General features: G+C 41.5%; 1 protein-coding gene across 3 annotated transcripts in view; it reads right to left on the reverse strand.

The window, feature by feature from the left end:
* The window catches only part of F8 (coagulation factor VIII), a 149042-nt gene that overhangs the window by 82799 nt on the left and 48093 nt on the right, over positions 1 to 18150 (reverse strand). For all 3 annotated transcript variants that reach the window (XM_041740695.1, XM_041740696.1, XM_041740694.1), the window contains 5 exons: positions 11346 to 11444; positions 9002 to 9223; positions 6720 to 6978; positions 6264 to 6435; positions 2168 to 2261 (listed from right to left, as the gene is read on the reverse strand). In XM_041740695.1, coding sequence (XP_041596629.1) covers positions 2168 to 2261; positions 6264 to 6435; positions 6720 to 6978; positions 9002 to 9223; positions 11346 to 11444 — 846 coding nt within the window. The remainder of the gene's footprint in view (positions 1 to 2167; positions 2262 to 6263; positions 6436 to 6719; positions 6979 to 9001; positions 9224 to 11345; positions 11445 to 18150) is intronic.

The following is an 18150-nucleotide window of genomic DNA, read 5'->3' on the forward strand; positions in this document are numbered from 1 at the left end:
CAGGTGGGAGAGGGAGAAGCAGGTTCCATGCAGGGAGCCTGACGTAAGACTCGATCCTGGGACTCCAGGATCATGCCCTGGGCCAAAGGCAGGTGCTAAACCGCTGAGCCACCCAGAGATCCCCAGTCCCAATGGTTTTTGTTTTGCTTTTGTTTCCCTTGCCTGAAACTCAACTCAAAAACACAAGAAACAACAAGGACTGGCAAGGATTTGGAGAAAAAGGAATCTTCTTGCACTGTTGGTGGGAATGCAAAGTGGCATAACCACTGTGGAAAATAGTATGGGGGTTCCTTAAATAATTAAAAATGAGATTCCCGTATGATCAGTAATTCCATTACTGGGTATTTACCCAAAGAATATGAAAATACTAAATCAAAAAGATACATGCGCCCTTTTGTTTATTGCAGCATTATTTACAATAGCCCAATTATGGAAGCAGCCCGAGTGGCCATCAATACATGAATGGATAAAGATGTGACACACACACACACACACACACACACACACACACACGGAATATCACTGCATAAAAAGAAATAATCATGCCATTTGCAATGACATGAATGGAGCTAGAGGGTATAATGCTAAGTGAAATATGTCAGAGAAAAAAATACAATGTGGCTTCACTCATATGTGGAATATAAGAAGCAAACAAAGGAGCAAAGGAAAAGAGGGAGAGAGGCAAATCAAGACACAGACTCTAACTATGGAGAACACACTGATGCTCACCAGAGAGGAGGTGGGGGGGAGTGTGGGAAATAGGTGATGGAGAGATAAGGACACTTGTCCTGATGAGCACTGGGGGGTCTTATGGAAGTGTTGAATCACTACATCATACACCTGAAACTAATATAACAGTGTATGTTAACTGTACTGGAACTAAATTTAAAAACTAATAACAAAAATAAAGTCAAAACAGCGTTGAGGTACTAATTTCCACCCACCAGATTGGTAGGATTCTTAAAAACGGTCAATGTCTAGGGGCGCCTGGGTGGCTCATTCAGTTAAGCATCTGCCTTTGGCCCAGGCCATGACCCCAGGGTCCTGGGATGCAGCCCCAAGTCAGGTTCCATGCTCAGCGGGGAGTCTGCTTCTCCTTGTCCTCTGACTCTGCAGCTCCCCCTGCTTGTGCTCTCTCTGTCAAATAGATAAATACATAGTCTTAAAAAAACTGTCGATGTCTAGATATCGATAATATGGGAAACTATACTTTCATATATGTGTAGTAGGAGTATGAATGATAACTTTATTTGGGGACAAAAGTGCGGCTATCTATTAAAAATAGAAACATGTATACTGTGACTCAAAAGTTCCAGTTTGAGGTCAGTGAACTTGAAGATAGGTCAACAGAATCTATCCACTTTGCAGACAAGATGGAGAAAGAAAATAATTAGATAAAAATATTAAGGCGTGTAGGACAATACCAAAATGTCATTCATGTAATTAGAGACTCAGGAAAGGAGACAGAGAAGAGGGTAGAAAATTCTTTTGAAGAAATAATGACCACAATCTTTGCAATTTGTAAAACTATAAGTTTACAGATCTAGGAAGATCACTGAATCCCAAGTAGGATAAACATGAAGAAATCACAGCCAGGGAAAAGTAACGTATGAGGGAAGAAAAATTCAGTGGAATGTTAATTTAGCTATTATGAAGGCCAGAAGATTGTAAAACAATATTTTCAAAGTGCTAAAGGGAATAAACAGCACTCTCAGCCCAGAGTTGTATATCTAGAAAAATTAACCTTCAAAAGTAAAGACTGTGGGACGCCTGGGTGGCTCAGCAGTTGAGTGTCTGCCTTTGGCTCAGGGCGTGATCCCAGTCCCGGGACTGAGTCCCACATCGGGCTCCCCAAAGGGAGCCAGCTTCTCCCTCTGCCTGTGTGTCTGCCTCTCTCATGAATAAATATAAATAAAGTCTTTAAAAAAATGAAAGTAAAGACTGTGATATGCCTGTTTAAAGCAAAATTATAGCATTTTTTATGTGTAAAGTGTGTAGATGCAATACATATGGAAATGCTGGCCTACGGGGTGGCGGGGTGATACATGTGCCTATCCAGTGCGTAACAGCTGGGGTCAGGACCACTACGATGTCCGTGCTATTGAGGCTGGGACCTTATGTACACCTACAGGTAAGCAGGACTTAATAAGATTGGTGTGACACTTACCTTTGGGCAATCTCCCTGTGTGCAGAGGAGTGACATAATTGATCCCATGAGGGTAGATGTTATACGGCCGGCTGGCTTGATTCTTAAATATAATCTGAAAGTATAAATGAAATAGAAGATCAAATCGTAAGACAACTCAGATCAACAGGAAGTGTGGCCTATTTCCAGAAAACAAAAGCTGCCTTATGCCCGTATCACAGGGGTTTGTTCTTGCCATAAAATAGCTCAGGCAGCGACTTTGCTTTTTTACTCGAGGCCCCTTTCCACCTCTTTACAGTTATTTCAATTGCTTCAGGAAGTATTTCTTGTACCCTCTCACCTTCACTGAAATCTGAAGGTCTGCTGAGGACAGTGTTTCCCCTCAGCTTTATTCCACCATTTGGGCACTAAATTCCCCAAGAGTGAAGAGGAAAACTGTGACGCAGGTGATAAAATCCTCACCGAATGAGGAGGCGTGACCAGGAGGAAGGGTGGCAGTCAGCGTTACCTGATCATCTGAGGAAGGGTGAAGAGCAGTAACGTGGAGGCAACAGTTAAGAACACTGGACACACCAACCCAGTCTCCAGATCTGAGCTTGGCCATGACGTGAGGATATAAAACCAACTTCCACCTGCATTATTGTCTTAAAATCCACTCATTTGGTAAAACCCATTAAACAGCCTATATTCGTTGTCTGCATTTAAGCAGCAGAATGGCGTACAAGAAAAATCACGTAGCTCTGCAATCAGCCTTTTAAAATTCGTGATCACAAATCTCAAATGAGCACTCAAGCTACCTACCTATCATATTAGGTTTTCCTAGAAATTCACCTTCCTACTTACTAAGCTGATTAATTTTTGGTTTCAGATTCTCACTCTCAGGTGTTACTGTTTTCACCAAGAAAGGAACTTCCTTGCCCTCCCACCGTCAAATCTACCCACCTCCATGCATGTGAAAATTACTACTAAGGCCAACATCTCTTTTTTTCTAGTAAACAATAAGTTTGCAGCATCTTCCATTTTAAAAACGTCTTTTTGGAGCAGAATAGAGAGCCACACAAATATCAACTAATTTTTGACAAAGAATCAGAAGGCAATAAAACGGTGCAAAGATAATCTTTTCAGCAAATGTTGCTGGAACAACCGGATAGCCACATGCAAAAAACAGAAAAACTAACCTCAAAGGATCACATATCTACATGCTTTTTAAAGAACTCTTCTGTATGTGAGCAATATCTCTACTTCTCCATTTATTTATTTAATCATTTATCTACATCAGTAAAGATTCATGGATATTAATCAAATACTACTTTACTTTGTTACTCCAGTTCTTCCATCGCAGCCATTAGCAGCTCTGTCAGTTGGCTCCTATGTTCCTTTGGCATTGTCCCACTCTTTTATTTTTCTGAGTACTTTCTCACTATATTAAAAATTCATACTGATGTCTCCAACTTCAATCCAGAATCACATGATTTATTCTAGCCTAATTATATTATGACCCTCTCCAACAAGGAGAAATCTAGCTCTCATCAAGTGTCATCCATTTATGTAATCTTCAAAGAATAACAGTTTTATTTCTTTCCAATCTGAAAGCTTAATTTTTCTCCCTAAAACACTGGCTAAGGTTTTTAGTAAAATACAAATACAGGTGCGTTTTATCCTGATCTGTAACAGGAGGATTTCTGAATTTCACCATAAGTATGATGGTGACTATAGGTTTTCTGCAGATCTTTATTAGGATCAGGATGTCCCTTGCAATCCCTATTTCTTATGTCTTTTTATTATGTCTTACTTATTTTCTACATATAAGATCATGTCATCTGCAAATAAAGATAGTATTATTTCTTCCTTTCCAATCCGATGCCTGTAATTCCTGTTTTTTTTTTTTTAAGATTTTATTTATTTATTCATGAGAGACACAGGGAGAGGCAGAGACACAGGCAGAGGGCGAAGCAGGCTCCATGCAGGGAGCCCGATGTGGGACTTGATCCTGGGTCTCCAGGATCACGCCCTGGGCAGAAGGCAGATGACCAACCACTGAGCCACCCAGGCAACTCCTAATTCCTATTGTTGTTTTGTTCGTTTTACTTACTGTGCTGGTTTCCAATACAATATTCAATAGAAGTGACAAGAGTAAACTTACATTTTTTCCCAATCTTAGGGGGAAAACACTCTTTCACCATATAATAAATTTTCTTAGATGTTCTTCACTAAGTTAAGGACCTTGTCTTCTGTTGCTAGTTCAGACTTTTTTTCATCATGAACGGGTAGTGGATTTTGTCAAACTGTATTTCTCTACCTATTACACAATCATGTGCTTTTTGTTTTTTATCTGATTAATATGGTGTATTGCCTTAATGTTCATATGTCCTGGGATAAATCCCACTTGATCATGGTGTATATTCCTTTTAAAGTGCTGCTAGATACTAATGTGTCGTGGAAGGCTTTTATGTCTATATTCATAAGGGATATTGGACTACAGTTTTCTTTAACACTAGAGACTTGTCCTATGGCATAATGTATGGTCTGTCCTGGATAATGTTTTATGTGCACTTGGGAAGAATGTATATTCTACTGGGAGGTGGAACAGTCCATCCACTGTTCTATAGATGTCTGTTAGGGCCCAGTTGATTTATAGACAGAGGAAATTAGCCATTTGTCAATAACTGTTGAATTTGAATGATGGATTCAAAGACCTTTATTTTATTCGTTTTTAAAGATTTTATTTATTTATTCATGAGAGAGAGAGAGAGAGAGAGAGAGAGAGAGGCAGATACACAGGCAGAGGGAGAAGCAGGCTCCATGCAGGGACCCCGATGTGGGATTTGATCCTGGGACTCCAGCATCATGGCCTGGACTGAAGGCAGACGCTAAACTGCTGAGTCACCCAGGGATCCCCAAGATGTTTATTTTGTTATTCCACCTGTAGGTATGTTTGAAATTTTTCATGTAAAAAATAATCCTCACATTCTTACATTGATAGAAAAGTTTAATAGGATTCAGGATGTCCAAAGCTAACTTTAATAAAAAAAATGAGGTAGATCTGTATATCTTGATGTGAAATGATATTCAAGATATATTGTGAACTTTAAAAAAATCAAGGTACAGAACAATTTACATAGTGCTCCTGTTTTTGTTTAAAATATGGACATAACACATATATTTATATGCTATTTCTAGAAGAAGATATTAAAACTGACAGTAATGATTGCCTATCAGACTGTGGGATTAGAAGTCTAGGAGGGAGAAAAATTTGCCTTTCACTATATACATTTTTTACCTTTTGAATTATTTTCACTGGATAATTCAAAAATAGGTAAATAAAATTTAGAAAGAAAAATTGAAGGATAGGTAAAATGTTTTTTTTTTTGATAGCTAAAATGTTGAATACAATCAGGGAAGACTTACTCTACAAATAATCAAAATATAGGACAAGGTTGCAGTCATCAAGACAGTGTGGTAACAGATCAATTTAAGAAAGCAGATTTTAGCAATTTAGTATATCATAAAGAAGACATTTAAAAAAATTTTTTTAATTGAAGTTCAATTTGCCAACATATAGCATAACACCCAGTGCTCATCCCAAGAAGACATTTTTAAATTAGTGAAGAAAGGATCAATTTTGTCAGTCAGGTCTCATTTGGGGAAATACATATTTGACACTATATACTACAACCAAAAGTAACTTCCAGAGCAATTAAAATCCTTACTGTAAAAATAAAACTAGAAAAGTAAAAGAATAAAATATAATAGACTATTTTTCTAAAAATTTTATTTATTTATTCGTGAGAGACACAGAGAGAGAGAGGCAGAGACAGGCAGAGGGAGAAGCAGGCTGCCTGCAGGGAGGGTCTCCAGGATCACGCCCTGGGCTGAAGGTGGAGCTAAACTGCTGAGCCACCCGGGCTGCCCTATACTCACATTTAAAAAACAAATTTATAATGTATATTTATTTGTATGACATTTATAATTTTTAGAAAATCATATCCATTGGAGTCAAGGGTGAATTAAGAAGCTTTTAGAAACTCAAAATTAAAAAAAAAAATTAAAAAAAAGAAACTCAAAATTCTCCAGACTCTGTCTTCTTACTCAACCTTACTTCTCTTCTTCAACTTACCAGCAGTGTGTCTCCAACTTCTCCATAAAGTAAAGGTCCCAGGATTCCTGATTCATACTGAATAGCTTCACGAGTCTTAAATGTCTCATCTGTGTATGCCACAAATCGGACTTTTTTGTACTTCCTACCAATCCGCTGAGGACCATTGTTCAAATACAGATTTTTATGACTTCTGCATGAGACATAAATAGATGAGATGTTGGGATGGAGAATTCTAGGTAGAGGACAGGTGACTAAAATCCAGCTCTAAAACAGCTGAAATGACTTAACTGATGGAAAGGAGTGAGAAAAATACAAGTATCCCTGATGCTTAGCTATGTTAGCAATGCCTATATTATTTGATTCTATACCGGTACCTAACTGTAAACACGGCTTGAGAATTTGTTGTTTTGAATCATTGAAAATAACCTTTTGACAATGAGGAAGAGTTAATACCAAGAGTTAAAAGGTGCTTACCTATCATTGGGGGTGGGGCCTGAGGGAGCATAGTCCCAGTCCTCCTCCTCAGCAGCGATATAGTGGACCCAAGTTTTAGGATGCTTCTTGGCAACTGAGCGGATTTGGATAAAGGGAGAAGAGCTGTCATCATCAAAACTAACTACGTCCATGTCAGAATCATAAAGACCATCATCATAATCTTCATCTTCATTATTTTTCATGCGCAGCTGGGGTTCCTCTGGGCAGCTATCTACTTTGACATAAGCTTCCATACCATCTGGAGTCGGACAAAACAAATAATGTTAGGGTCCTATAAGACTTCCTTGCTTTAACTTCTACAACTTCATGGTCTCTCATTAAGCCTTCAAGGCCCTCTCCTAAGTGTTCCTTTCCCCACACTAATACCCTTATTTTGCCACTCTCCTAGAGAAATCACCTCCCTCGTAGCACCCACCATTTCCCTTCTGCCTAATTATCCTCCAATGTATGTTTTATCCCTTTTTCAAGACTCACTCATTTGTTCTTGGAATATATATGAATATTTCCTTTCTGGAATTGGCTGTGAACCTATCACTCTCCAACTCCCTGATTATAAACAAGCAGACTTGAGAAACTGTGTATTTTCAGCATGTAGATGCCTAGGTCAGACCAACTCTCCATTGTGGCAGTTACCTAATGATTTCTATATACGTTCCATTGAATATGATACAAACCATTGATTTAGTAAGTTTATTAGGAAATATTTCAGTGTAGATATATATTTAAGACATTCCAAGTTCATAAAAACATGAAAAGGTAAAACTTAAGAGTTAGGGAAATATATGTGATATATTTTAAGAGCATGTCTGTTTGTGACTAGTTGTAAGCCCTAGAGCAAGCCTATTCGACAATGTCAATCTCATCTTTGGCTTTATAAAATGTGGATAATAATAATTTCCACCCAATCTATGCCATACGGCTATTGTGAAGATCAATACTAAAAAGGCAGACTTATTTACTGGATCATGGGGAATAGGATAGATTTCAGAAGCAGCAAAGAACTAGTTTGGGATTCAGGCAGCTTTAAACATTATTCATTCTAGATCTAAAAATGAAAGGTTTTGTCTGTGGTCCAATAAGACAAAGCATTTTTCTGAAAAATGAGAATTAAAATCAGTGGAAAGAAGTCAAAATAATAAAACAAAACATAAACTCCTCAAAGTAGATAACAGCCAATCTGCATACAAGCAAATGACCTATTCCTCTGTGCCTATGGGATCAACTTCCTTTGTCCCCTAACATCTTGTTAAAATTCCCATAAATGTCATGTAACAGATGAGGAAAAGAGGTCCCTATTCTTCATCACTACAGAGGACTATAAACGAAGCCACCCGTAGAATCTAAGGGGAAAATGGTGGACGCAAGGCAGGATCAAATCTCCTCTCCAAGGCAACTGGGGAATCTGAAGACAGGGTTGATGCAAGAGGGCCAGAGCAGACCAGTGCTCTTAGACACACAACATGAGGCCTCCTTGACATTTCTCCCCAGCAGCCCTCAATGCTGCAACAAAAATAATGTGAAGAGTTAGCAGAGCGAATCTACGAGAAGGAAAATGGGCTGCGACCGTCACGTTACATGAGCTTTCAGCCTGTAGCTACGAATGAGGTCACGTTAACAGGAATTTGAAACTGCAAGTATTATCGTCACAATTTACTTACACAGGACCTTCAACCCTTTGCAAAGTCCTCATTAAGACATCTTTGCAGACCTCACACCATGCTTTACATGTGCTCACCAACTTTCACTGCCACGCTGCTTCTCCCCATGTCCAGTGTCCCCGAAAGGCTCTGTGTTTGCCAGGTCTCTCACCTCCTACGAGGTATCGAGGGAGTGCCTCCGTGTTCACCAGTACACGGTTTCATAGTGAGAACTGCAGCATCCTCTTGTCTGGACATCACTACTGCTAGCCTGCAGTCCTTATGGCTGCAACCTAGGCAATGCTGGGTTTTTTTTATTTCCTTAAATTTCTCATAAAATGTATCTTCAGCTATGACCTGCAATCCTTCTCTCCATAGTATTGAAGCCTAGTAAATGGGATCTGGCCAGGAAATCTATGATATACTGTCCTCCCCACTTTCACCACCTCATTTGTCCCTAAAATGTCTCTCCTCTGCTATTACAGGCATTTAAGCTGAAAACTCACCAGTGCTACTAACACTCAAGCGCTCTTACATTCAAGGTGAAATCTTATACTGGATAGTGGACAGTAAAAGTAGACCTGAATATTTATAATACACATTTTTAGGATCAACAGATATTACCATGTTGATGGGAAGGGATATGACAAAACAGTAGAAACTGGCCAAGGTCCATCAGGAATGTCTGAGCAGTAAGGAAAGTAATTGGTGAGATCTCCAAGGAGGCCTGGCGGTGGTTCCTCACAAGAAATGTGTGACCTTCGAGAAAAATTGAGTGCACTTCGGGGGTGGTGCCCATTCCAATCACATGCCAATAGACTGATCTCTTGTGACACACAGTCAGACCTGTAACATAGGAGTGAGAGAGTTATGGTCAAGAAGTAGACAATTTGAAATGGAAAACACTTTCTAGGATAGGATGGACAAATTGACCTTCTAATTGTATTATGGACTTGGAATCAAACTTTCTAAGAATGCTGGCGTACTGCCAAACCAATAGCTCTTACCAATGTCATCAATGAGTGCCATGCTGCTAAATCCAATGGACACTTTTCAATCATCTGCAACCACTCATTCCTTCCTGAAATTCTCTTCCTCCCTTGGCCTTTGTGCCAACACCCCTCTGGGTCTTATTTCCCTATGGTTTAGATAGCTCCTTCTTCTGTTTCCTTTCCTGACCCTTCATTAAACAATGGATTACCTAGGACTCAGCTCGAGACCTTATTCTCTTGTTAATCAAAATTTTTTTTCTTTTTTTAATATATTTTTTCTTTGAACAATGTCAAAATTATGCAAGTGAGAATTATTCTTCTCACCATTCTCATTTCTCACATCCATTCTGACACTAATCATGGCACTATAATGAATTATACTAATATTTATTGAGCACTTGTTTTGTATCAAGCACTATCCAAACGGTTTTACAAGTTTTAACTCATTCAGCTCCAGTAACGATCTGAATGGAGAAGCTGTCAAGGAGAGGAAACTGATGCCCAGAGAGGTTAATTAACTCACTCAAACTGGAACCCAAGCAACTGTATGTTTAAATCACACACTGTGAACTACTAGGGCACAGCTGTCTCATATTTTGGCTCCTGAAGCTTTCAAATATACATACTTTTCACCATCATTAGTACTCCCACTATCTTGATCCAAGCGAGGTACCACTGTCTCTTGCCTTTGTCTCAAGTTCAAACTCTCTAGTAAGGCCTAGAAAGCCTTGAATGGTACTGGCAACTGAGGTCTCTGTGTGGGACATGCCTTTGTATGGGACCTGTTTTTCCCAGGTGAAGCTTTACCATCTTCTCTTTGTTCTCTGAAATTCCACAATCGTGATTTTGTGTGGGGATCTTTTTCAATTTATCTTGCTGAGAAATTTGAATATGAAGACTCAAAGATTTTCATCCTTAATACTTTCTTCTATCATTTCTCTGAATTTTAAAATCCGCTTTAGGGGCACCTGGGTGGCTCAGTGGTTGAGCGTCTGCCTTCAGCTCAGGTCATGATCCCGGGGTCCTGGGATCAAGTCCCGCGTCAGGCTCCCTGCAGGGAACCTGCTTCTCCCTCTGCTGTGTCTCTGCCTCTCTCTCTGTGTCTCTCATGAATAAATAAATAAAATCCTTAAAAACAATCTTTTTTTAAACAATCTGTTCTTAAAATGTATTCTCAATCTCTTTTTGTTTTATTTTCTGGGAGATTTTCTCTATTGTAACTACCTTCTATTGAGCTTGACAATTATATTCTGATTTTTTTGTGGGCATACTCTTGGTTTGATTGTTTCTTTTTATCATAGAAATTGTATTATTACTTTATTGATTTAGTATCTTCTTGAACCTTTATGAAAATAGATCATTTGACAAATTTTTTTTAAGTGTTATCTCTTTTTGTTCCAGAATTATTTTCTTTGTTTATGTTGCATATCCCTTTCATGTTTCAGGTTTTTGTTCAGTATTTGTTCATCCTTGGCTGCCCACCTATATTTAAGCAAAATGAAAGAGAAATCTGTGAGCTCTGTATACATGGGCCGGCCTGCATTTATAGGTGACTAGAAGAGGAATCCGTCACTTTAGTTCAAGGCCCCACCAGAGGCCAGCAGTCAGTGGGCTTTCCTCTGGGGATACAGAGCTGCCTGAGGAGAACCAGAGAAGAGAGCTCTGGTGGTGAATGCAGAAGACCCTCATGATTCTTTCTTGTTTTTAAATTTTTACTTATTTATTTATTTGCGAGAGAGAGAGAGAGAGAGACTGACTATATGCGCGAGAGAGCACACACTCGTGCACATGTGGAGGACGGAGCAGAGGGGGAGTAAGGGGTCTCCAGCAGGGTCCCCACTGAGGGCGGCGCCCAAAGCAGGGCCCAGTCTCCCGGCCCTGAGAACATGACATGAGCTGAGACAGAGTCCGAGGCTAATGGACCAAGCCCCGCAGGCACCCTGACCCTGAGGATCCTTGAGCAGGTGTGTACCTACCTGGCAGAGACCTGTTTACATAGCCATTGACGGTGTGCAGCTCATGCTGGGCCTCAGCCTGTGTCAAAGATGCATTTGTTTCTGAGTGCCAACTTTTCCCTGATGAGACAGGAGGCGAGGACGTAAGCGTCTGGGTCCCGAAGGCCCCTCCCTCTGTCCTCCCTCCGACCGGTGGGGCTGAGACTGACGACAGTCACTTCCTCTGAAGCATGTCTCAGCACAGTGGGCCTGAGTGACCTGCCCTCAAGGTCAGGAGGAGAAAGGGACAAGACAGTGACCTCAAGGCAGACATTACTTGCTCAGACTGATCAGCTCTCCCTCCATCTGTCCGTGACCGTCGACAGGAAGGGATGTGGCAGATGAAAGGCAGGAGAAGAGAGGGCAAGAGGGCGGAGGAGTAGGGTCCCCAAGTCACCTGTCCCCACCAACTTACCTAGATAACTTTCAAATCAACCTGAAAAACTACGAATTCAGCCTGAGATTTAAAGAGAGACCAGCTGGAGCGCTACAGTGAGAAGAGTTCGCGCTTCTATCAAGGTAGGAAGACGGGGGAAAAAGAAGTAAAGAAACAAAAGGCCTCCAAGGGGGAGGGGCCCCGCGAGGAGCCGGGCTGAGGCCGGGGCGAGTGTCCCCAGGACAGGAGAGCCCCGTCCCGGAGAAGCAGGAGCTGCACCAACCTTCCCGGAGGAAAGGGGCCCGCAGGGAGTTAGAGCAGGACCCAGGAGGGCGGGGATGCCCTCGGGCTCCCGGGGACACTAACAGGCACCTGCAGCGCGCGTAGGAGAGTGCGCTGAGCTCCCTAAGGGCTGCAGTGCGCACGGCGGGAGCAGCTCGGAGGGGCTCGGGCGGCGGCTCCACGGAGGGGGCTGCGGGGTGGGAGGGCGAATCCAACAGCGCAGAGCACTGGGCGCCGGGACACAGCCCAGGGTCGGGCGCTCTCCCCCAGGACCCATGGAGGCCAGGAGGGCCCAGGACAGCAAGGACACTCTTGCCGCGGGGGGCCCGAGCTATGTAGATCGCCCCCCCCCCCCGCCCCAGAACATCCAGGAGCTGCTGGAATTACTGATGGGGCTGACTCCAGGGCTGGAGAGCTGGCCGCCGGCACTGTTGTTGTTCCTCCTGATGTCACCTTTTCCCTGGGACTGAGCGGGGTCGCCAGGGAGCAGGGGCATCACAGGGCCAACAGCTCCCACTGAGCCATGCACCTGGCAGGGGTCGGGGCAGCTCCCCCAGGTGCACACACTGGGGGAGTGAGAATCAGCACAGCAGGCCCCTCCCCCAGAAGACCAGCTGGAAGGACAGGGGAAGAGCAAGTTCTTGACCAAGCAGCACTGGAAAATTCAGGGGGAATTTTCAGGGGAAGCCCTGGGATTTACAGTATACAGAATCAGAGGATACTCCCCCTTCTTTTTTGTTTTCTGTTTGCTTCCCCCCTCTTTTTTTCCCTTCTCTTCTCTTTTTTTTTCTTTTTTTAATCTTTTTCTTTTCTTTTTTCTCTACTCTCTTTTTCTCCTTTTCCCAATACAACTTGTTTTTGACCACTCTGCACTGGACAAAATGACTAGAAGGAAAAACTCACCACACAAACAAAAAAAGAACCGGAAACAGTCCTCTCTCCCACAGAGTTACAAAATCTGGATTACAATTCAATGCCAGAAAGCCAATTCAGAAGCACTATTATAAAGCTACTGGTGGCTCTAGAAAAAAAGCATAAAGGACTCAAGAGACTTCATGACTGCAGAATTTATATCTAATCAGGCAGAAATTAAAAATCAATTAAATGAGATGCAATCCAAACTAGAAGTCCTAACGACGAGGGTTAACGAGGTGGAAGAACGAGTGAGTGACATAGAAGACAAGCAGATGTCAAAGAGGGAAACTGAGGAAAACAGAAAAAGAATGAAAAGATCATGAGGATAGGTTAAGGGAAATAAACGACAGCCTCAGGAACAAAAATCCACGTTTAATTGAGGTTCTCGAGGGCGCCGAAAGGGACAGAGGTCCAGAATATGTATTTGAACAAGTCATAGCTGAAAACTTTCCTAATCTGGGAAGGGAAACAGGCATTCAGATCCAGGAAATAGATCCCCCCCCCCAAAATCAATAAAAACTGCTCAACACCTCAACATTTAAGAGTGAAGCTTGCAAATTCCAAAGATAAAGACAAGATCCTTAAAGCAGCAAGAGACAAGAAATCTCTAACTTTTATGGGGAGAAATATTAGATTAACAGCAGACCTCTCCACACAGACCTGGCAGGCCAGAAAGGGTTGGCAGGATATATTCAAGGTCCTAAATGAGAAGAACCTGCAGCCAAGAATCCTTTATCCAGCAAGGCTCTCATTCAGAATAGAAGGGGAGATAAAGACCTTCCAAGATAGGCAGAAACTGAAAGAATATGTGACCACCAAGCCAGCTCTGCAAGAAATATTAAGGGGGACTCTGTAAAAGAAAGAGGAAGTCCAAGGGAACAATCCACAAAAACACGGACTGAATAGGTATCATGATGACACTAAATTGGTATCTTTCAATAGTAACTCTGAACGTGAACGGGCTTAATGACGCCATCAAAAGGCGCAAGGTGTCCGACTGGATAAAAAAAGCAGGACCCATCTATTTGCTGTCTACAAGACACTCATTTTACATGTAAGGACACCTACAGCCTGAAAATAACAGGTTGGAGAACCATGTACCATTCAAATGGTCCTCAAAAGAAAGCAGGGGGAGCCATCCTCATATCAGATAAACTAAAGTTTATCCCGAAGACTGTAGTGAGAGATGAAGAGGGACACTGTATCATACTTCAAGGATCTATCCAACAAGAGGACCTAACAATCATAAATATTTATGCCCCGAATGTAGGAGCTGCCAAGTATATCAATCAATTAATAACCAAAGTTAAGACCTACTTAGATAATAATACTCTTATACTTGGTGACTTGAATGTAGCGCTTTCTACAATCAACAGGTTTTCTTTTCTTTTTCTTTTTTTTCTTTATTTATGATAGTCACACAGAGAGAGAGAGAGAGAGGCAGAGACACAGGCAGAGGGAGAAGCAGGCTCCATGCACCGGGAGCCCGATGTGGGATTTGATCCTGGGTCTCCAGGATCGCACCCTGGGCCAAAGGCAGGTGCTAAACCGCTGCGCCACCCAGGGATCCCCTCAATCAACAGGTTTTCTAAGCACAATATCTCCAAAGAAACAATAACTTTAAATGATACACTGGACCAGATGGATGTCACAGATACCTACAGAACTTTACATCCAAATGCAACTGAAGACACATTGTTCTCAAGTGCACATGGAACTTTCTCCAGAATAGACCACATACTGGGTCACAAATCAGGTCTTAACCGATACCAAAAGATTGGGATCGTCCCCTGAATATTTTCAGACCATAATGCTTTGAAACTTGAGCTCAATCACAAGAAGAAATTTGGAAGAAATTCAAACATGTGGAGGTTAAAGAGCATCCTGCTAAAAGATGAAAGGGTCAACCAGGAAATTAGAGAAGAATTTTAAAAATTCATGGAAACTAATGAGAATGAAGACACAACCATTCAAAATCTTTGGAATACAGCAAAAGCAGTCTTGAGAGGGAAACACATTGCAATACAAGTATCCCTCAAAAAATTGGAAAAAACTCAAATACACAAGCTAATCTTGCACCTAAAGGAACTGGAGAAAGAACAGCAAATAAAACCTCCACCAAGGGATCCCTGGGTGGCGCAGTGGTTTGGCGCCTGCCTTTGGCCCAGGGCGCGATCCTGGAGACTCGGGATCGAATCCCACGTCGGGCTCCCGGTGCATGGAGCCTGCTTCTCCCTCTGCCTGTGTCTCTGCCTCTCTCTCTCTCTCTCTCTCACTGTGTGCCTATCATAAATAAAATAAAAAAAATTATAAAAAAAAACCTCCACCAAGCAGAAGAAGAGAGTTAATAAAGATTCGAGCAGAACTCAATGAAATAGAGACCAGAAGAACTGTAGAAAAGATCAACAAAACCATGAATTGGTTCCTTGAAAGAATTAATAGATAAACCATTAGCCAGCCTTATTAAAAACAAAAAAGACTCAAATTAATAAAATCACTAATGAAAAAGATCACCACCAATACCCAGGAAATACAAACGATTTTAAAAACATATTATGAGCAGCTATCCACCAATAAATTAGGCAATCTAGAAGAAATGGACGCATTTCTGGAAAACCACAAACTACCAAAACTGGAACAGGAAAAAAAAGAAAACCTGAACAGGCCAATAACCAGGGAGGAAATTGAAGCAGTCATCAAAAACCTCCCAAGACACAAAAGTCCAGGGTATGGTGGCTTCCCAGGGGAGTTCTATCAAACGGTTGCAGAAGAATCAATTCCTATTCTACTAAAGCTGTTCAGAAAGATAGAATGAGACGGAATACTTCCAAAGTCGTTCTCTGAGGCCAGTATCATCTTAATTCCAAAACCAGAGAAAGACCCCACCAAAAAGGAGAATTATAGGCCAATATCCCTGATGAACAGAGATGCAAAAATTCTCAACAAGATACTACCCAATAGGATACAACAATACATTAAGCAGATTATTTACCATGACCAAGTGGGATGTATCCCTGGGATGCAAGGCTGGTTCAACACTCATAAAACAATCAATGTGATTGATCATATCAGAAATAAGACAAGAATCATATGATCCTTTCATTAAATGCAGAGAAAGCATTGGACAAAATACAGCATCCATTCCTGATCAAAACTCTTCAGAGTGTAGGGATAGAGGGAACATTCCTCAGCATCTTCAAAGCCATCTACGAAAAGCCCACGGCAAATATCATTCTCAATGGGGAAACACTGGGAGCCTTTCCCCTCAGATCAGGAACAAGACAGGGATGTCCACTCTCACCACTATTGTTCAACATAGTACTAGAAGTCCGAGCCTCAGCAATCAGGCAACAAAAAGAAATAAAAGGCATTCAAATTGGCAAAGAAGTCAAACTCTCCTGCTTCGCAGATGACATGAGACTGGACATAGAAAACCCAAAAGCCTCCACCCCAAGATTGCTAGAACTCATGCAGCAATCTGGCAGTGAGGCAGGATACAAAATCAATGCCCAGAAGTCAGTGGCATTTCTATACACTAACAATGAGACTGAAGAAAGAGAAATTAAGGAGTCAATCCCATTGACAATTGCATCCAAAAGCATAAGATACCTAGGAAGAAACCTAACCAAAGAGGTAAAGGATCTATACCCTAAAAACTACAGAACACTTCTGAAAGAAATTGAGGAAGACACAAAGAGATGGAAAAATATTCCATGCTAATGGATTGGCAGAATTAATATTGTGAAAATGTCAATGTTACCCAGGGCAATGTACACGTTTAATGCAATCCCTATCAAAATACCATGGACTTTCTTCAGAGAGTTGGAACAAATCATCTTAAGATTTGTGTGGAATCAGAAATGACCCCAAATAGTCAGGGGAATATTAAAAAAGAAAACCATAGCCGGGGGCATCACAATGCCAGATTTCCAGTTGTACTACAAAGCTGTGGTCATCAAGACAGTCTGGTCCTGGCACAAAAACACACATAGATCAATGGAACAGAATAGAGAATCAAGAAGTGGACCCTCGACTTTATGGTCAACTAATATTTGACAAAGCAGGAAATGATATCCACTGGAAAAGAGACAGTCTCTTCAATAAATGGTGCTGGGAAAATTGGACATCCACATGCAGAAGAATGAAACTAGACCACTCTCTTGCACCAGACACAAAGATAAACTCAAAATGGATGAAAGATCTAAATGTGAGACAAGATTCCATCAAAATCCTAGAGGAGAACACAGGCAACACCCTTTTTGAACTTGGCTACAGCAACTTCTTGCAATATTCATCCATGAAGGCAAGAGAATAAAAAGCAAAAATGAACTACTGGTACCTCATCTAGATAAGAAGCTTTTGCACAGCAAAGGATACAGTCAACAAACCTACAAGACAACCTGCAGAATGGGAGAAGATATTTGCAAATGACATATCAGATAAAGGGCTACTTTCCAAGATCTATAAAGAACTTATTAAACTCAACAGCAAAGAAACAAACAATCCAATCATGAAATGGGCAAAAGACATGAACAGAAATCTCACAGAGGAAGACACAGACATGGCCAACACGCACATGAGAAGATGCTCCGCATCACTTGCCATCAGGGAAATACAATTCAAAACCACAATGAGATCCCACCTCACAGCAGTGAGAATGGGGAAGATTAACAAGGCAGAAACCACAAATGTTGGAGAGGATGCGGAGAAAGGGGAACCCTCTTGCCCTGTTGGTGGGAATGTGACCTGGTGCAGCCACTCTGGAAAACTGTGTGGGGGTTCCTCAAAGAGTTAAAAATAGACCTGCCCTATGAGACAGCAATTGCACTGCTGGGGATTCACCCCAAAGATTCAGATGCAGTGAAACGCCAGGACACCTGCACCCGATGTTTCTAGCAGCAATGTCCACAATAGCCCAACTGTGGAAGGAGCCTCGGTGTCCATGGACAGATGATGGATACAGAAGCTGTGGTCTCTGTATACAGTGGGATATTCCTCAGCCATTAGAAACTACAAATACCCACCATTTGCTTCGACGTGGGTGGACCTGGAGGGTATGATGCTGAGTGAAGTAAGTCAGTTGGAGAAGGACAAAACATTATATGGTCTCATTCATTTGGGGAATATAAAAAATAGTGAAAGGGAATAAAGGGGAAAGGAGAGAAAATGAGTGGGAAATATCAGAAAGGGAGACAGAACGTGAGAGACTCCTAA

Source organism: Vulpes lagopus, chromosome X (assembly GCF_018345385.1).
Source record: "Vulpes lagopus strain Blue_001 chromosome X, ASM1834538v1, whole genome shotgun sequence".
NCBI lineage: Eukaryota > Metazoa > Chordata > Mammalia > Carnivora > Canidae > Vulpes > Vulpes lagopus.